At 41.8% G+C, this 21,449-nt stretch overlaps 1 protein-coding gene across 5 annotated transcripts in view; it reads left to right on the top strand.

Annotated features, from left to right (window-relative positions):
- Positions 1 to 19,783, top strand: part of TRAF3IP2 (TRAF3 interacting protein 2) — a 45,895-nt gene extending 26,112 nt beyond the window's left edge. For 4 of the 5 annotated variants that reach the window (XM_073337069.2, XM_073337066.2, XM_073337067.2 and 1 more), the window contains 6 exons: positions 975 to 1,156; positions 2,825 to 2,913; positions 4,831 to 4,899; positions 7,135 to 7,251; positions 8,420 to 8,494; positions 19,047 to 19,783. In XM_073337069.2, coding sequence (XP_073193170.2) covers positions 975 to 1,156; positions 2,825 to 2,913; positions 4,831 to 4,899; positions 7,135 to 7,251; positions 8,420 to 8,494; positions 19,047 to 19,193 — 679 coding nt within the window. In that variant the 3' untranslated portion in view covers positions 19,194 to 19,783. The remainder of the gene's footprint in view (positions 1 to 974; positions 1,157 to 2,824; positions 2,914 to 4,830; positions 4,900 to 7,134; positions 7,252 to 8,419; positions 8,495 to 19,046) is intronic. The other variant, XM_073337070.2, reaches the window with a different exon arrangement.
- The last annotated feature ends 1,666 nt before the right edge of the window (positions 19,784 to 21,449 follow it).

Below are 21,449 nucleotides of genomic sequence, written 5' to 3'. Positions count from 1 at the left end.
CTTTTGGCATTTATTTGTCAATTTGAAGTTCTGGAAAGTTTTTAAGCAGCTGTGGAAAATAGGCGTTTTTGTGACTGATTTTTTCTGGAGCATGTCTCATTTTCCTTTGTACCCTTTGTGCAATAAATCCAAAACATCTTTCGGCCACATTGCTGCTCCTTTGCACTGATTCCTAGAATACAAGTTATACATTGACAGGGATTATCTATATAGAGTATCTTATAACTTTCTACCCATAAAAGAAAATGGGTGCCAGAGCAAACCCAGCAAGTTTTAATTTGATAACAAAAAATACATTGTCATTCACATCCAGGGACAAGGGGGGCGGGGGGGGAATGAGAGAGAGAGCGTGTTCTAAGGCCATAAACCCCAGCCAAGAACACAGCTGGGGAAGAGCTGCTGAAAACTCTCTCCCTACTCCTCTTTTTTAAAAAATAACTACTTAGAAGCATTATACAAGGTCACTGAAGGCCCAGAACACAAGTCTCTAACATGGTAACCCTCAATCATATCCACTATAATTGGTTACATAACTTTTTTTTTCCACAGTTTTTATTTTTGTTCCATAACCAAAATATTTCAGTTTGGAAATGCTGCCATGGTGTCTCATGGGAGTTGTAGTCTGGGTACCTCAGACTTTGATTCTCCTCTTTAGGCCAGTGTCTCTGGTCAGACTCTATCAATTTTTGCAATAAACTACATCAGCGTGATAGACTTCCAGCCAGGAAGTATCAATGGAAACACATATCCAAACACACCCAAATAGATCTGAGGAAAAGCTGAGCCAGTGGTGACTCTTCAAAATCTCTCCTAAATTCAGATTTTCAGTCCTATGTTCTTATTTGGTAAATATTTGATAAGCCAAGTCTCTTTGTTGTTAAAACAAAGCATTTGTTTGTCTTTAAAAGAACTCAAATTTTATGTTTGTATGTGTGTATGTATATAAGAAATCACCATTTGTTTTTTTCTTCTAGAAACCAGCTACCCAATGGAGGGCTGCCACCCACGGCATGTGCCCAAGATGACGCTTATCGGTGTACTTCTGACTTCGTAGCTCAGGTTAACAATTTTCTGCCCCCAGCTGCTGTCCCAAGACCTTTTAGTAACCCTGCAGCCAGGGGAACTCTGAGAACAAGCAATTTGCCAGAAGAGTTGCGTAAGTTGTTAGCAATTTTCTTCTGTCAGATTTTATTATTTCAAAAGCTGTCTGTGATCATCAGCCTGTCAGCTTTACATGCTTAGCAATAAAAAATGTAAACAACATAAGAACACAAAGACAACAAAGAAAGAAAATACTTAATATGAACTAGACTTTTTGCACTAAACGTCATCAGGTCCTGAATGTGTTTGTGTTTGGTGTAACAAATTATTCCCTTGGAACTCTAAACAGATTAACATAATTCTCATTAATTACTTGACATTATGTTTTTAGAAAATAAACAAACACTTCTTGGATTGTTTTCATGGACCAGCTGATTTCTTGCTAAAATAGATGTCCCTGTGAGGCAGGAGGCACTATCGTTCTTAATAATGAAATAATACCAATCAAAGCACAGAGACTTTTCTGTAGTGATGATTGGATCAGTTAAGGAAAAGATGAGAACCGCCTTCTCCTTCAGAATCTTCACCTGTTTCTACAAAGCAACCCTTATCATAATAATACTAATGTTGCTTAGTATTATATAGTGCTATTATCCACATTTTACAGATGGGGGACTGAGGCCTAAGACTGGCTGACTTTATCATGATAATCTCTTATAAGGCGCTTTTTTTTTTTTTTTTTATATTTTTGAGTTTTCCCAGTTTGTGTGTGTCTGGGGCTGGAACTGAAATCACCAAACACTTCCTAAAAGAATCATAGAGATTTTAAAAATCTACTCGGTTCTCTAATCCCTGACAGGTCAGTGCAGTAGATACAATTCAGAGCATTCCTAGAGATTCCTAGAGAATCTGTTTCCTGCACATGAGCCACACAAATCCTTGAATCCTGTCTCAGGAGCCTATTTATCTCACAGTACTTAGGGCCAGATTATGGCTAAGCTCCTATGCAGGTATTTAAGGCTGAGAGGTTGGCACACTGGTATCCAGACAGTGCTCTAGTGGAGCTATCTACCCCAAGCAGGTAGAAAGGCAGTCAGGCCATGGTCTCAGTCCCCACTCTGAATGAATTAATGCAGCCCACACAGGGAGTGCACACTGCACTCTCTAAAGGAGTGGCATAGAAGGTGTATTGTGCCTCCCAGCACTCCTGCTGAAGTAGTAAACGCTACACCAACCCTGATCCAGGGCTATGAATAAAAAGAAGAATACCACCTTTTATAGATAGTGCTGTAATGGTCTTCCAATGTCTCTCGCAAGGAAAAGTTAGGATTTTAAATGGTCGGTGTTCTTTTAAACATTGACAGGTGATATATATTTCCGGTGAAATCCTTCCACTTCTCAACAGGAGCTTTACATTTTCTACCACTTTATATCTACCTTCAAAGTCCCATATTACAGCCATTATGTCTGAGGGCTGAATTAGACTAACAACATCACTTTTGGATATGCTCTAGCTCAACCAGTAGTTATAGCCTTGATGCAGGAATTACTGGGTGAAATCCCATAGCCAGGGTTATTGCAGGAGATTAGATTAGAGTATCATAATAGTCTCATCTGGCCTCAAAATCTCTCTGACTCTTTAATTGGTCACAGTGGTCAAATGTACAAGGCACAGCCCCCCTCACTGACTTCACAACTGAGCAAGTAAAGTTATGAAACTGACTCCTTTTCTTTGAATCATCTGTTTTGACTCATCACTTATTTATATGAATGTCTCTCTTAGGTAAAGTTTTTATAACCTATTCGGTGGATGCAGCTATGGAGGTCATGAAATTTGTGAACTTTCTGCTTGTAAATGGATTTCAAACTGCAGTGAGTATTCCTTCTGGAAAGAATGATTTTCAGATAAAGGAGAAAAGAGAGAATTTTTTTTTAACGGAGAGGTGTATGTTTTTCTGTGCATCACTAAATGTTGTAGATTCAGGGAATGGTAAAAGAGAAATGGGTTTTAGATGAAAAGTTTAGATTAGATTATCCACATTTTCATTTGTTGACTTTTTAAATGTGAATTTCATGCTTCTGAAAGGTGCTGTATTGATAGTCCTTGAGATATTTTTTGATAACTAGGTACAGTGTGGACATCCATATGAGCTTTCACGTGCTGCTCCATCAATGTGCCTCTACCTTGATTAGGATTGACCATCTCTGGGCAGGAAAAATTAATTCGGTTTTCATGTTCATTCCGTCCAAACCATGGCCTCTTCGCAGAGACAGCTAATTTTGTAGGTGTTTTTTCAGATGTGGACATTTGTGCACTAGAAATCAGACAAAGGCCAAAACCCACCAGATATTTCACATAAGTTACTGAAACAACCATAAGATAGTGAGATCTTTTGGTCACTACATATCTAGGGAGGATTCAAGCCAATGACCTAGAGGTGTGAAAGGCTCTGTGTTCCACTGTCAATCCTACATGGCATCCAGGTTTTCATTTAACTGTTCGTGGGTTTTCTTTAACACAATTCTCACCTGTACAAGCATCATCCACAAAGGTTCCAGGACTCGATATCCATAGAAGCCAATTTTGACTCATTTTTTCTTATTTCAAGAGCATAAGTTGTCTGATTCTCCCACCTTCACTCTTTGGCCCCAATTCAGGAAAGCACTTAAGCACATGGCTAACTTTAAACGTAATAGGACTTAATGGAAGTTAAGCATGTGCTTATTTGCTTTCTTGAATCAAAGCCTTTTTCCAGAGGCTCAAGCGACGCTTCTTTATAGTAGTTTGATTCTAAATATGACCAATTCATATGAAGACCATTGATATCACCTCTGGAGACAGAGTAACAAATGTAGGAAAATGGTATCAAAGCAGGTACCCAAATATGTTCTCTCATTATTTTTAAAGAAGAGAAAAACAGAGACTTGGGAGACAGGCACATGGCTCATCTACCAAAACCTTGGAATTGTTAAAATGTGCTTCATTAGCCAGTGTCATACACTGTCAATTTATGGAGCTCATGAACCTTGCAGTGAGCTGATTGAGGCTGATCGTATTCATTACAATGAAGCTTCCTGCCCTTTGGCACTCTTTGCAGCCTGGATTGCTGCTTCTAATAGCAATAGCCTTGCTGATCAGGGCAGTGAGGAGCCAAGCTCAGATATTAATCATGGAATTTTGCAGGAGGAAAGCTGTGGATCTTTTCTGATAAATTGTCTTGGACATAAATGCATGTATCCTTTGCAATGATGCCAACTTAGGGAAATAATGGCAAATTTTGTTTTGGGTTGGGGTGTGCTGTGGGTGAGAGTTGTGTGTGTTTGGTTTGAAGAGTTGGGGTGGGGGCAGTAAATGGGAGATTCAGAAGCCACAGAAATGGAGAAGGAACAGACCAGGCACTTCAGGAATATTCTCAAAACCATTATTTAAATTTTCAGCACCGACTAGCACTTTTGGATAGTGTCATCAATTTGTGTGGAGTTTCACTCTGGTTTGAACTATAACTATCTTTGATTGGGACTTTCTGAAAACATGTAATAAGTAGCTATGTTAAAGTTAAAAAAAGGCAATGATTTTGATACGTAAATGCTAATCTGTCTTTCACCTAGGAATAGTGAACACTTAAGACTCTGAATCTTTAAGTACACTATTTGACTTTAAAATTTGTTTGGTAAACTTTTTACAAATGTTCTAGGAAACTCTCCTGTCTCTGTGCCATCTTCACAACCCTCAGGATCTGCAGCTAAACAGTGGGGAAGTAATAATTTCAAACTCTCCTTCTCTTACAGATTGATATATTTGAGGACACAGTACGAGGCATTGACATCATTAAGTGGATGGAACGCTACCTAGGTGATGTACGTAAAGACAATCTAATCTTGTCTGGATATTTTCCCACAGAGATGGCACAAGGAAAATTCTTAAGTTTGATACTAGTAGTGAGGGACCAGAACCAAAATGTGAGGTGCACACATCTACACTGAACATACAGCACTGAGAATGAGTTTAAACAGTGGAGTGAACATGAGTAAATTTGTTTCTTTTTCCTCAGTTCTCCTTGCCCCCACCACCCTCCATCAAGTTTTTCATCCATTTCTCCCTCTCCGCACATCACAAGTTTTCTCCTTGTCTATCCCCTCAGGCCTAGCGTGACATTCTCCCTCCCCACAAGGCTGATTGATTTGATCTCCCTATCTATCTGCCTGCCGGCTGCCAGTGATCTAACCTTCCTTCCCCAAGACCCTTTCCAATTTTCCTACTCCAGGCTCTTGAGAATACATTCCCTGCCTGTGCTCTCACTGTCCCCAACCTGGTGCAACATCGCTTCTACAAAAGAATGTGAAATATGATGCTGCATTTTTGTACAACAATAGGTCCACAACACAAGTAGCTAGATGGGTATTTGCATGAAGTTGTTTTGCCCTGCTTTGCTTTTAATCATCATAGCTTTGGGGAACATTAAATCTCCCATAGCCAATCCACTTGTGATTTGTTTTCCATTGATAGAACAGATATAGATCAATAGCTTAATTTAGGATTTCTGATTTAAAAGAAAAGAAAATGATTATACCCTTATCCTGTTCTACACTAAAACAAGCAAAAGAGACATGTAATGAACCATTAAACCAAGATCTCGATTCCTTCTGTTTGTTAAACATCCCAGAGCTCTTTCTCTACGAGCTGGGGTGTTAACTGTGGCATCTCGGCCAAACTTGAACTCTGGTAGTTAAGTTCTGTCTGAAGTTTCAATTGGCTATGTTGTTCCTCACATCCTGTCCTAAATTACTGTATAATGTTTCTAAGCATGGTTAAGGCAATTACTGTGTTTCATCCCAAAGGCAGCTGCATTTCAGTGGTGAATGCAGTAATTCTGTTCCCAGTATATAGTTTGTATATTATTATGTCTGCAAAGCACTTTGTGAAGCTAGGACCTTTATGGATCAATGTACTGTATAAAGGTAAACTAGAACTTAGTATTCTACTAGGAGGCAAAGCAAAGACTCAATCTGACAGCTTTGTATTTTTCTGACAAGTGCAGCTTGCTTCGAAGTGAAGACTATAATGCTACAACTTATGGGCCTGATCCTGAGAGTCCTCAGCATCTACAACTTCCTCTGAAGTTCATGGGAGTTCTGGGTACTCAGTCCCTGTTGGGATCAAGCCAAATCATTGTAATAAACAAAACCAGAGACAGATACCCGCTGACAGAGTCGAAAGCACCGCATTAATTTCTATCATTTGGTGCACAGCTTCATGCATTGGATTTCTGGGATTCATTCATTCTGTCTGTGCATCTAACTCACTATGTCGCCTTGGTCAAGACAATTAGCCTCTCTGTGCCTCAACTTCCCCATCCATAAAATGGAGTTAGTAATGCTTATCTATCTAACAGGGGTGTTGCGAGGTTTAATTTGTTACTGGTTGCAGAGTGCTTTGAGATCCTTGAAGACAAGCCCACATTTTGAAAGTCTATGCAAGCAATATGGGTATGCGCACATGTGTGTGCATAGGTACATGCCAATCCCCGACATGTGCGCACACATCTGGCAGTGTGTACGTGCAAGTCAGGCACGTGAAAAAGCGCTTATGTAATATGTTGGTCCAGTGCAAGTTATCATGATTCCCTGTAGTATCTGGCTCCAACAACTATACAGTATTCTACTTTCTCCCAGTTAAAGGAGCTCAAGTAGTAGGTGACAGGAGATTGTACTTTTGGTACTGAAGGTCCCACGTGTGGACCCCACTGACAACCGTAGTGGCATGTGCACTTTTGAAAATCTGGACATAACTATATTACATATAAGTTTATTAATGTGGTTTCAACTGTAAAATGGTCAACACTAATATCTATTGATCTTATCCCTTGACATTTAGATGTTTTATATGTAAAAGTAGCAATTGCAAGAAAGAGAGAGGAGAGAGTGCGGATGAGTTTCACAGTATTTCACTTGCCAGAATGAATGAGATGAGATCCTCTGATATTTGCCAAGAACATCAAGAGCACTTAAAATACAAACTGGCAGGTTTCCAAGAAGCCTCTGTCAAACATAGTGCATTTCACAATTTCATATGAGTGCTTTTCTCCCTAACAGAAGATGGTGATGATAATCATAGCAATCAGTCCAAAATACAAACAGGATGTTGAAGGGGCTGAATCCCAGCTGGACAGGGATGAGCATGGCTTACATACTAAATACATCCACAGGATGGTAAGTGAGGGCACGCGTTTGCCATTTTAAAAGGAATCTGCATCATCTCCTCGTAAAAGCAAATCTTTCTCTAAATGCATGTTCTTTGTTTTCTTTGTGGTGCTCACATTAACACCTCCCTTCTAGTCAGTATTTTGTACCCAGTATCATTGGCTGGGAAATGCAGTTCAAGATTAATACAACATCCTTTTAATCATGTGTGCCTTATTCTTCCATATTCGTTGTGGTTTTATGAAATTGGAATTTTTGATATTCCAGTTCACCCTTTATATGCTCTCCCATGCCCCCACCCCCAGCATGATCTGATATAATGCTGTTTGACCTTCCTCCCTGTAATTCACCCCACTGGCTGAGGGCTCTGTCAGGCAGTGGTAAACCTGACTGAGACATGGAACTGTGAAGCTAAGCACAGCACTGGCAGGGGAGGAGACTCAGACCAGTGTACTTTTGTGAACCTAGATGTTTCTTCCTCCCTTGTCAGCTCCCCGTAGAGCTCATGTCATAACCTTATAGGCCTCACATTGCCACAACTAACCTCCTATTTAAACTTCTCAAAATAGTTCTCGCCGGAGCTTTCCACTGATCAGCCAGAACGAGCTAATGCAAAGGTAACCCATCCCCCACTTGAGAGCTAAACCCAGTATCTTGGCAACACTTTCAGTTCTCACCACTTCCATCAGTACCTAAATCAGATTAAACCCAAGTCTACATGTGACAGGGGTTTAGTTAGCATCCTTGTTAGGACACAGAATTGACCCAAACTGTGAAGATATTGAAATTAATGCTTTCACCACTTTGTAAACTGAATAGCACTTCTTATCAAGTCACACTTACGCAATTCTAGATTTATTTGACAGGATTACTGGGTGCAACCAAACATATAATTATTTGATTCTGGATAACTGGCAAATAGCCAATAAAGCTTTGACGAATCCTTTCCTGTGTCTTTTGTTTCTGTATAGAGAGAAGTCATATAAATATGCCACACAAATGATGCTTGGTGTAATTAGAAGTGAAGGTTAACTAGCCATAGCTCAAATATCTTAACAGAACAAAATTCAAATAAGCAGGGAATGTTCTATATGTGTAGGAGTCTGGACATGTGTACAGAAAAATTAATTTATAAGATTAAGCTTTTCAATTAAATGTCAGATTTGTTCTGTTTTAGATGCAGATTGAGTTTATCCAACAAGGAAGCATGAACTTTAGATTCATTCCTGTGCTCTTCCCAAATGCTAAAAAGGTAAAAACAAATTGTTATATAATGAATCATGTATTATTTTTGGTCAATGTGCAAAATGAAATAAAAAGACTCATTTTCTTGGCGCTTAATAAGAGCTTGTTAATAATTTCCTGAGCAATATTTTACTCAAATGGTCCTCATTTTTATGTACAAATAAAACATATACCATAGTATTAATCAGTATGTTAACATGATATATTTGGTCTTAATAAGTGTAATAACCAGAACAGAATCAAATTCTCCTGAGTAGTGAAATAACTTAATTGACTTTGAGATAAGTTATCTGTCAAGCAAGCTTCTTATATTCACACCTTATTATTTCGTGAGTTTACCCAGAGATAATGCTGATGGGTTTGATGGGAGAGATTTATGATCCTGGGGAACTGAGGTTTTTCCAATCTTTTTTTTTAAGCAAGTAAAATCAAAGAGACAATAAATACTAAGGTATAGTAGGTCATCATGTGAGCCGTGGTGGGACCATCAGACAAACTATAAGGTTTTGCAAGACCTGCAGTTTCACCTGTCCTCACTGTTGATTTTTGAAGATTCATTTGAAAATAGGAAATAACAAGTAAAATCAAAGTCCTTCCCACATGTGATTCTTACTGACCTCCCGCACATTTCTGCGACAGTAGAAATCTCAAATACATTGTCCTTTCCAAGTTCTAGAAGGGTAATTACATTCTCCTGCTAAAATTTCAAATGGATGTGGTATTCATCTTCACTTCTTGTTCTAAAATGTTTTAACCTGCAGTTTTGTTGTGCCTGTCAACAGCTGTCACATTAGTAGGGCTTTGTGCAGATACAAAATTTATAACCGCAGATGCAGATATGCACGGATATAAATCAGTATCCGTGGAGCTGCAGGGCTCTACTCGGAACCACAGCGACAAAAGCAGCAGCATGTCAGACCGCCGGTCCCAAGAGTTAGTGCCCCTCACCGCAGCTCCTCCTGTGTGGCTGTACTGCCCTCTGGGATGGGCACCAGGCTCACCAGCAGCTGTCCCTGGTGGGTGAGGCTGGGAGTGGTATAGCCACACCGGAAGAGCTGCTAGTGCAGGGCACTGGCTCTTGGTAGCGGCGATCCGACATGCTGCTTTTGCTGCTGCGGTTCCCGGTAGAGCCCTGTAGCTCCTTGGATACCAATTTATATCTGCCGATATCTGTATCTGCGGATATAAATTTTGTGTCCACACAGGGCTCTACACATTAAATCCACGTGGTTTCTGCATTTCAATGGTGGATGGAAGGATTCTTTTATATTTACCTGGCAACCTAATGTTGCCAGGGAAATATAAAACCTAAATCTATATTTAGGCACAAAATAAATGGCTTGATTTTTAGAGATGCCGAAACTCATAGCTAGCATGGACGTCAGTGGAAGATGTGTGTGCCCAGCATCTGTGGATACAAATAATTTATTTAGGTCCCTAAATATAGATTAGGCACCTAACTGTTAAGCACCAAACTTTTGAAAAATTGACTCTAGTTTATGAAGCATTTGGGAGCCTTCAGGATGAATGGTGCTGTAGTATTTTACCTTTAGACCATAAAGTTTCCAAAGTAGCTTTTCTCTTCAAAGAAAGAAAAGCGAAACCATGGGAACAAAGGCGTTCCCACACCTGCTTTAGAAATTTTTAAAACTTAGGGCCAGGTTGACATCGGTGGGAATTCTGGGCAGATCAAGGACAGCATATTGCTTTGAGTTTTCTTTCGATCTATCCATCTATCTGTAGCCTTTAAAGCTCTACCCATACCCATAAGGCAGAGTTAATCCTAACTTTTGTCAGTCCTTGAGAGCTAGTATATATGCAGAACCTGAGATTTTAGTAATTCAAAAAGATTTAAGAGAATACTATAGTAGTATTAGAAAAAATGAGATTAAGGGTATGTCTACACTTTGAGCAGAAGGTGTATTTTCCAGCTTGAGGAGATGTACTCACGCAAGCTCTGATTGAACTACCATGCTAAAAACAGAGGGTGACCATGGTGTCATGACCAGCTGGAGGCACTAGACACCTCAAGTATGTACCCCTCCAAGAAGCCAGGGGCTAACTCAGGATGGTTAGCCCCTCCTGCTGCTTGCACTGCTGCAGCTACACTCTATTTTTACCATGCTAGCTTGATCAAAGCTACTGGGGGGTATGTCTCCTCAGGCTGGAATTTAGACTTTCAGTTTGAGGTGTAAACATACTCTAACAATGGTACAAGACTCAGAAGTGAATAGACAAGATGGATGCTACAGGTCTAATGCCAGATCTAATTTGGGCCTAATGCCAGATACAAGAATAGCTCACTTAAACTAATTTTGGCTGAACTTTGTGTATTATGAGACTAGCTAGCATATGGCATGGTTCTCAAAGAGTGATCCAAGGAGTATTTCCAGGTGTCCTGCTGAGCTCTCCCTATCAGAGTGGTGAAACATCTGCCTGCAAGCAATGACACTTCCTGCTATCTGTAGCCCAGTCTAGGACACTCTTAGGTTTTCGAGAGATTTAAGCCCATCTCTACAGCCTTTGTGACTGTACTCTTTATTTCATGTTTCTCTGGAATAAGATCAATCTTCATAAAATTTGCTAATGACACTACAATTGTAGGGGGAAGCAAATGTACTGCAGGAAAGGACCAAACTGGAAAGTGACCTGGATAGATTACAGAGTAGTGGGAGGTGTGACAGGTTGGGTCACAGAAACACCCTTGGGACTGCCACCTGATGTGCTGAGACTACCTCTGAGCCTGTTTTCCCTGCCAGCTTGGGACTTCAGTACCCTGTCTTGTTAAGCCAGACACGCTAGCCTGCTGCAAACACAGATCCAGATATGAACCATGTCCCCCAAAAGCTGCAGACTTAACAGAAAATGGCTTAGAAAGTGCTCCTGTCTCTATTACCCAGATACCCAGTTCCTAATGGGATCCAAACCCCAAATAAATCCGTTTTACTCTGTATAAAGCTTATACAGGGTAAACTCATAAATTATCTGCCCTCTATAACACTGATAGAGAGATATGCCCAGCGGTTTGCTCCCCCAGGTATTAATCACTAACTCTGGCTTCAGTAATAAGCAAAAAGTAGGATTTAAGTGGTTCCAAGTAATAACAGACAGAACAAAGTGAATTACCAAGCAAAATAAAATAAAACATGCAAGTCTAAGCCTAATACAGTAGGAAACTGAATACAGATGAAATCTCACCCTCACAGATGTTTCAATAAGCTTCCTTCACAGACTAGACTCCTTTCTAGTCTGGGCTCAATCATTTCCCCAGTTCAGTTCTTGTTCCAGCTCAGGTGGTAGCTAGGGGATTTCTCATGACTGAAGCCCCCTTTGTTCTTTTCCACCCCCTTATAGAGCTTTGGCACAAGGAGGGAATCTTTTTTCCCTCTGGGTCTCCACCCCTCTTTCTAAATGGAAAAGCACCAAGTTTAAGATGGATTCCAGTATCAGGTGACATGGTCACATGTCCTCTGAGACTCCAAGCCTTAGAATCATAGAATATCAGGGTTGGAAGGGACCTCAGAAGGTCATCTAGTCCAACCCCCTGCTCAAAGCAGGACCAATCCCCAACTAAATCATCCCAGCCAGGGCTTTGTCAAGCCTGACCTTAAAAACTTCTAAGGAAGGAGATTCCACCACCTCTCCAGGTAACGCATTCCAGTGCTTTGCCACCCTCCTAGTGAAAAAGTTTTTCCTAATATCCAACCTAAACCTTCCCCACTGCAATTTGAGACCATTACTCCTCGTTCTGTCAGCTGCTACCACTGAGAACAGTCTAGAGCCATCTTCTTTGGAACCCCATTTCATGTAGTTGAAAGCAGCTATCAAATCCCCCCTCATTCTTCTCTTCTGCAGACTAAACAATCCCAGTTCCCTCAGCCTCTCCTCATAAGACATGTGTTCCAGTTCCCTAATCGCTTTTGTTGCCCTCCGCTGGACTCCTTCCAATTTTTCCACATCCTTCTTGTAGTGTGGGGCCCAAAACTGGACACAGTACTCCAGATGAGGCCTCACCAATGTCGAATAGAGGGAAACGATCACGTCCCTCGATCTGCTGGCGATGCCCCTACTTATACAGCCCAAAATGCCATTGGCCTTCTTGGCAACAAGGGCACACTGTTAACTCATATCCGGCTTCTCGTCCACTGTAACCCCTAAGTCCTTTTCTGCAGAACTGCTGCCTAGCCATTCGGTCCCTACTCAGTAGCAGTGCATGGGATTCTTCTGTCCTAAGTGCAGGACTCTGCACTTGTCCTTGTTGAATCTCATCAGATTTCTTTTGGTCCAATCCTCTCATTTGTCTAGGTCCCTCTGTATCCTATCCCTATCCTCTAGGGTATCTATCTCTCCGCCCAGGTTAGTGTCATCTGCAAACTTGCTGAGGGTGCAATCCATGCCATCCTCCAGATCATTAATGAAGATATTGAACAAAACCAGCTCCAGGACTGACCCTTGGGGCACTCCGATTGATACCGGCGGCCAACTAGAAATGGAGCCATTGATCGCTACCCATTGAGCCTGACAATCTAGCCAGCTTTCTATCCACCTTATAGTCCATTCATCCAGCCTGTACTTCTTTAACTTGCTGGCAAGAATGCTGTGGGAGACCGTGTCAAAAGCTTTGCTAAAGTCAAGGAATAACACGTCCACTGCTTTCCCCTCATCCACAGAGCCAGTTATCTCGTCATAGAAGGCAATTAGATTAGTCAGGCATAACTTACCCTTGATGAATCCATGCTGACTGTTCCTGATCACTTTCCTCTCCCCTAAGTGCTTCAGAATTGATTCCTTGAGGACCTGCTCCATGATTTTTCCAGGGACTGAGGTGAGGCTGACTGGCCTGTAGTTCCCCGGATCCTCCCCCTTCCCTTTTCTAAAGATGGGCACTACTTTAGCCTTTTTCCAGTCATCCGGGACATTCCCCGATCGCCATGAGTTTTCAAAGATAATGGCTCTGCAATCACATCCGCCAACTCCTTTAGCACTCTCAGATGCAGCGCATCCGGACCCATGGACTTGTGCTCGTCCTGCTTTTCTAAATAGTCCCGAACCACTTCTTTCTCCACAGAGCGCTGGTCACCTCCTCCCCATGCTGTGCTGCCCAGTGCAGTAGTCTGGGAGCTGACCTTGTTCATGAAGACAGAGGCAATAAAAGCATTGAGTACATTAGCTTTTTCCACATCCTCTGTCACTAGGTTGTCTCCCTCATTCAGTAAGGGGCCCACACTTTCGTTTGACTTTCTTCTTGTTGCCAACATACCTGAAGAAACCCTTCTTGTTACTCTTAACATCTCCTGCTAGCTGCAACTCCAAATGTGATTTGGCCTTCCTGATTTCACTCCTGCATCCCCGAGCAATATTTTTATACTCTTCCCTGGTCATTTGTCCAATCTTCCACTTCTTGTAAGCTTCTTTTTTGTGTTTAAGATCAGCAACGATTTCACTGTTAAGCCAAGCTGGTCGCCTGCCATATTTACTATTCTTTCTACACATCGGCATGGTTTGTCCCTGTAACCTCAACAAGGCTTCTTTAAAATACAGCCAGCTCTTCTGGACTCCTTTCCCCGTCATGTTATTCTCCCAGGGGATCCTGCCCATCAGTTCCCTGAGGGAGTCAAAGTCTGCTTTCCTGAAGTTCAGGGTCTGTCATAAATATAAAGGGAAGGGTAAACACCTTTAAAATCCCTCCTGGCCAGAGGAAAAACCCTTTCACCTGTAAAGGGTTAAGAAGCTAGGATAACTTGCTGGCACCTGACCAAAATGACCAATGGGGAGACAAGATACTTTCAAAAGCTGGGGGGAGGGAGAAACAAAGCCTCTCTCTCTCTGTCTGTGTGATGCTTTTGCTGGGGACAGAACAGGAATGGAGTCTTAGAACTTAGTAAGTAATCTAGCTAGATATGTGTTAGATTCTGTTTTCTTTAAATGGCTGAGAAAATAAGCTATGCTGAATGGAATGTAGATTCCTGTTTTTGTGTCTTTTTGTAACTTAAGGTTTTGCATAGAGGGATTCTCTATGTTTTGAATCTAATTACCCTGTAAGGTATTTACCATCTGGATTTTACAGAGGTGATTCTTTTACTTTTTCTTCTATTAAAATTCTTCTTTTAAGAATCTGATTGCTTTTTCATTATTCTTAAGATCCAAGGGTTTGGGTCTGCGTTCACCTATGCAAATTGGTGAGCATTTTTATCAAACCTTCCCCAGGAAAGGGGGTGTAGAGTTTGGGAGACTTTTGTGGGGAAAGATGTTTCCAAACGGGCTCTTTCCCGGTTATATATCTGTTAGATGTTTGGTGGTGGCAGCGATAAAGTACAAGGGCAAAAGGTAAAATAGTTTGTACCTTGGGGAAGTTTTAACCTAAGCTGGTAAAAATAAGCTTAGGAGGTTTTCATGCAGGTCCCCACATCTGTACCCTAGAGTTCAGAGTGGGGAAGGAACCTTGACAGGGTCCGTATCCTGTTGCTCTCATATCTTCCTGGTGTCAGGATCCTGAACTCGACCATCTCATGGTCACTGCCTCCCAGGTTCCCATCCACTTTAGCTTCCTCTACTAATTCTTCCCGGTTCGTGAGCAGCAGGTCAAGAAGAGCTCTACCCCTAGTTGGTTCCTCCAGCACTTGCACCAGGAAATTGTCCCCTACATTTTCCAAAAACTTCCTGAATTTTCTGTGCACCGCTGTATTTCTCTCCCAGCAGATACCAGGGTGATTGAAGTCTCCCATGAGAACCAAGGCCTGCGATCTAGTAACTTCCGTTAGTTGCCGGAAGAAAGCCTCGTCCACCTCATCCCGCTGGTCCGGTGGTCTATAGCAGACTCCCACCACGACATCACCCTTGTTGCTCACACTTCTAAACTTAATCCAGAGACACTCAGGTTTTTCTGCAGTTTCATACCGGAGCTCTGAGCAGTCGTACTGCTCTCTTACATACAATGCAACTCCCACACCTTTTCTGCCCTGCCTGTCCTTCCTGAACAGTTTATATCCATCCATGACAGTACTCCAGTCACATGAGTTATCCCACCAGGTCTCTGTTATTCCAATCACATCATAATTCCTTGACTGTGCCAGGACTTCCAGTTCTCCCTGCTTGTTTCCCGGCTTCTTGCATTTGTGTATAGGCACTTGAGATAACTCGCTGATTGTCCCTGTTTCTCAGTATGAGGCAAGAGCCCTCCCCTCTCGGGCTCTCCTGCTCGTGCTTCCTCCCGATATCCCACTTCCCCACTTACCTCAGGGCTTTGGTCTCCTTCCCCCAGTGAACCTAGTTTAAAGCCCTCCTCACTAGGTTAGCCAGCCTGCTTGCGAAGATGCTCTTCCCTCTCTTCGTTAGGTGGAGCCCGTCTCTGCCTAGCACTCCTTCTTCTTGGAACACCATCCCATGGTCAAAGAATCCAAAGCCTTCTCTCCGACACCACCTGCGTAGCCATTCGTTGACTTCCACGATTCGACGGTCTCTACCCAGGCCTTTTCCTTCCACGGGGAGGATGGACAAGAACACCACTTGCACCTCAAACTCCGTTATCCTTCTTCCCAGAGCCACGTAGTCTGCAGTGATCCGCTCAAGGTCATTCTTGGCAGTATCATTGGTGCCCACGTGGAGAAACAGGAAGGGGTAGCAATCCGAGAGCTTGATGAGTCTCAGCAGTCTCTCCGTCACATCGTGAATCCTAGCTCCTGGCAAGCAGCAGACTTCTCAGTTTTCCTGGTTGGGGTGGCAGGTAGATGACTCAGTCCCCCTGAGGATAGAGTCCCCGACCACCACTACCCGCCTCCTTCTCTTGGAAGCGGTGGTCGTGGAAGCCCCACCCCTAGGACAGTGCATCTCATGCCTTCCAATCGGCGGAGTCTCCTTCTGTTCCCTTCCCTCAGACGTGTCATCTAGTCCACTCTCCACATTAGTACCTGTGGAGAGAACATGAAAACGGTTACTTACCTGTACCTGCATTGCTGGTACATGGACACTCTCCTTTCTTCTTCTGGAGGTCACATGCTGCCGAATTTCTTCACCGTCCTTCTGTCCTCGCTGCACAGCCTGCTCTGAATCTTCATAATGTTGTGTCTGTAGAAGCATATCCTGATGTCTGTCCGGGAAATCTTCAGTTTCTCTTATGCAGCGCAGGGTCGATACTTGTTTCTCCAGACCTTGAACCTTCTCTTCCAATATGGAGACCAGCTTGCACTTTGTACAGACAAAGTCGATTCTGTCCTGTGGAAAAAAGACAAACATGGCACATCCAGTGCAGGTCACAACAGCTGAACGCTCACCATCCATATTACCTTCCTTCTACGAGCTTCCTCAGGAGTTGTAGTAACTACACAGAGAAGCCAGCAAGATGTAAGCCTCAGTGGGCTCTCCCCTGGTGAACTCCCAGGCAAACTCCCTCTGTTAGCCTCTCTGCTGTTCACTGCTCAGCTGGTTCGCAGCTGACTGGCTTTTTACAGTCAGGCCCACTCAAGGCTCACCTGGAACAAAGCACTCCCAATTCACACTTTTCAAGCCTTCATTCTTCCCAGCCTGACTCACAGAAAGGCTTGCAAGTAAACAGCCATCTACAGTCAATTGGCCTAGTTCAGGGATCAGCAGCCTTTGGCAAGCGACCTGCCAGGGTAAGCCCCTGGTGGACTGGGCCAGTTTGTTTACCTGCCACGTCCGCAGGTTTGGCTGATTGCAGATCCCACTGGCCACGGTTTGCTGCTCCAGGCCAGTGAGGGCTGCGGGAAGCGGCGCAGGCCGAGGAATGTGCTGGCTGCCACTTTCCAAAGGTTGCCAATCCCAATCCTAGTTGATGGGAGCCATCAAGATTCCAAACCACCATTAATGGCCCACACTTTGCATAATTACTGTAGGACCTCAGAGTTATATTTCATATTTCTACTTTCAGATACAAGAATGATACATTTATACAAATAGGATGACCACACTCCATAGATTATAAGATTTGTAATGATACCTTACAAGAGACCTTTTGCAGGAAGCATATTTCAGTTACATTATATTCACACTCATTAGCATATTTTCATAAAATCATATGTAGTGCAATGTCACAGGAGGGCTGTAGGAAGTATGGGGAGGTGTGGGTACCAATATATGTAAACCTGACCCATATAGAGAAGAAATAAACAGTATAGATGTGAAGTGGAATGATGTAAACAGGAAGCCACACTCATCATATTAAACCAAGTTCATTTTTATTTTGCTTCCTTTATACTGTCCTGGTAATAATTTTTCATGTAATCAAGCACAGTATTACTGCAATTGTCATGAGAAGGTGAAGGGATCAATGCTTGGAACGGTAATAATAATGATAGGGTCTGGAACTTAGTAAGTAATCCCCTCGAAGAAAAAATTTGAGAACTGCTCGTATATGGAATAAAGTTCACCACCGAGGAGCCAATAGGAACCAACTGGTCTCAATAGTTTTCACTATGAAACTAAATAAATACTGAAGGGAGAAGAAATTGTGACAAGCAGCTTAAGCCAAAGACTGAGTGGGCTTTTCCAGCCTCTACTCGTGTAATGCTACAAGGAACCTCGGTCTTACCACCTCTCAGATCTGGCTGCTGATTCAGCCCTTGCATTAAGGCAACAGAATGGTAACCTCAGTGATTTAGGTAAAAATATTAAGCATTTAATTCCTTACATGATGCCCAAACAATGTGCAGTTTAGAACACTATGTCTCGCTAGCCAAAGGATCACAATGGAGAATTTAGTTACTTATTTAATTTTCATGCCATATTCTAAATAAGAACAGACAAGTAATAGATCTGTATATGTTTTATTGATTTGCTTTATAAATTACAATAAACATAACCTTTACAGTCTGCCAATGGAATGTTAGTCAGTGATTTTCTATGTGCTAACACACACAAAGCATTTGGGAGTCCACAGTAGTTTTGGTATGTTTCGCTATATATTCCCTGATAACCAAGGGCTGTAAGAAGATCAATCTGCTATCAGACAAACCTTGTAAAATCAGAGGGCAAAGAAAATGCTAGAGTGAAAAAACCCCAACAAAACTCAGAGTCAGTACATTGACTTTATTAATATGTCTCATGAGTCATTGAGTGCAAACCTGTTGGTCTAAATAATCAGTTTCCATCCTTCCATCTAGGGGAAATTTTTACTCTTCGTTCATTAAGTACCATGTAAATATGTGGCACTATATAAATGTTCATAGTGCCTGGATACTATGGTGATGAACATTTTAGGCATTTGTCTAATAGTTACTGATATCAGTGAAAAGTACCTTAAAACATGAATGATGGTTAGCACCAAAGTACACTAATATAAAAATGTTATACACATATGTTTTTTTGTGATCAGTTATGCAGCTGAGAAATACATAGACTCAACCTGTTTCAAAAAATAAATAAAAATCCAAGTGTGACTAATTTCTTGTCAGTGTTGTGGGAAATGGCCATAGTAGAGACACACTGATGGTTGTATGGCAGAGTCTAATAATAACACTGCTGGGAGGTTTCTGCAAGAAAGTGATATGCAGTCAGGGGATTTTATGTGGTTATGGTTTTGGTTTGTTTTTTCTCATTTGCAGGAACATGTGCCTACCTGGCTTCAGAACACTCACATTTATAGCTGGCCAAAAAATAAGAACAACATCTTATTGCGGTTACTGAGAGAAGAGGAATATGTTGCTCCTCCAGTAGGACCTTTGCCAACACTCCAGGTTGTGCCATTATGAACATTTTTACAGAAAGTGCATGACAAGCAATTGTTAAAGGGTAATGTTGGCAGGGAGCCAGGACTCTTCCAGGTGGCCCGTTCTGGTGATGGAAGATTCTCTTTCTGCTAAAGGAGTTGTCTTGGGTAATTCAGACTCAGCTCCCTCACTTCTCCACTGTATCAAACATTTCTTTCGGAAGCTGAGCAGGCATAATCCCTCTCTTGATTCTTAAACACATTGCAAATGGAAAAAATGTCCAATTTTATTTTTATTGATGTTTCTAATATTCCTTTACTAGTCTGCCACACAGCACGTAATTACTATAAATGATGTTGCAATTAGTGTAAAACAATTCCGCCTTCCTGTTTGCTGAGGGTTTCTTTTGTTGTTATCCAGATGTTCTTGCATATTACAGTGTTCACAAACAATGGTATAGACAATAAAATATATTTGCTTTTTGTAAAACTGTTTTATTTATTGCTGGGGAGAAATAAATGAGGCTTTATGGTGTTTTGGGAGCAACCTTAAAGCACTGGCGACTGTTCAGTAATACATCTTTTATTCAAACAGATTATCTTGCACAGTACTTGATAAGAGGCCCTGTGACTCTAGCAGACCAGGTGCCAGCTCATGGGAAGGCCCCAGGCCTTACTGAACCATGCATAAATGGAAACCAGTCTGGCTTACCTGTGGGTTAGTATAGTTAAAATAGAGAGACAAGGTGAGTGAGGTAATATCTTTTATTGGACCAACTTCTGTTGGTGAGAGAGACACGCTTCTGAGCTACACAGAGCTCTTCTTCATGTCTGGGAAACGTAATCAGAGTGTCACAGCTAAATACAAGATTGAACAGATAGTTTAGCACAGCATATATTGAATGCTAAACTGTCTGTTAGATCTTGTATTTAGCTCTGATGCTCTTGAGTACCTTTCCCAGACTTGAAGAAGAGCTCTGTGTAACTCAAAAGCTCGTCTCTCACCAACAGAAGTTGATCCAATAAAAGATATTATCTCATCCACCGTGTCTCTCTAATGTCCTGAGAACAGCATGGCTACAACAACACTGAATACAACAATGGAAGATATAGTTAAAGTAGATGTTAATGTTATAAGAGTGGGTTTGGTGTCTAGACCTTATGAATAGTGTAGGATGCTGCATGTATTGATCTCACTTATAACCTCTGTAGCCAACGGTATAAAGTTATATTGAGTGTTTGCACTGTAAACCTCTGTAATTGTGTAACTCACTACAGGAAAAGAAGCATTAATTAAGGTATAATGCTCATCCTGCGCACAAGATAGCCCACTGAAGCCAAATGAGCCATTGTGTAGCATCGAAGGACAGAGACCTTGTTGATTGCATTCCTCACTCCCTCCAGGAAGGGAAGGCCTGCACATGAACTCATTCCATCAGCTTGGAATCTGAGGTGAAAGAGATAAAAATCTGTGACAGGGAAAAACTGGGTCTCTTTCATGCTGTCTGAACTCTGAGGGGCAAAGATTTCTAAACATAAGCAAGAGATTCCCCGTGCTGCTTGGCATGGGTCAGCCCTAAAGGATATATACAACTGCTTATTATAAAAGCTTATGTTTTTAAATCTTTTAAAATCTTAAGACTGTAAGTGTGTGTGTGTGTGTGAGATTCATGTTTTAACCCTGTAAAGAACTCTCATTTCTTTTCTTAGTTAATAAATCTTAGTTTATTACAGGACTGGCTACAGGTATTGTCTTCAGTTTGAGATCTGAGTATAATTGGCCTGGGATAAGTGACTGATCCTTTTGGGACTGGGAGTAACCTGAATATTGTTGTGATTTTTGGTGTAAGTGATCATCTATCACATAGTCCAGCTTGCCTGTGTGGCAAGTTAGACTGGAATGCCCAAGGGGGCTGTCTGTAACTCCGTGGTCAGACTGTTGTAGCTCTTTAGGAGTTCACACCTGTTACTGAGTTGGTGAAATCCAATTATAGAAACACACAACCAGTTTGGTGTTTCCACCCTGCTTTTTGACAGTCTGCTCTAGGTTGGCACTCAAGGGCATGAGCTGCTCCAGACAGCATGACAGGGCCCTTTTAGATCCCAAGTCACTAAAGTGCTACTCTCTTACAGTATAGTCCCTAACAAACACCTACTTTATTCTGCAATAATATTCCAAAACACTACAGCTTAATATGTTTTTAGTTATTACCATAAAATGCTACAATATTTTTACACTGGGCTTTAGCTTTGCTGCTGCTCTTTAACCCTTATTAAAACAAGAACGTGACAAAGAACA

The sequence above is a fragment of the Lepidochelys kempii genome, chromosome 3 (genome assembly GCF_965140285.1).
Source record: "Lepidochelys kempii isolate rLepKem1 chromosome 3, rLepKem1.hap1, whole genome shotgun sequence".
Lineage (NCBI taxonomy): Eukaryota > Metazoa > Chordata > Testudines > Cheloniidae > Lepidochelys > Lepidochelys kempii.
The sequence above is the reverse complement of the archived record's forward strand: the minus strand, read 5'-3'. Positions and strand labels throughout refer to the sequence as shown.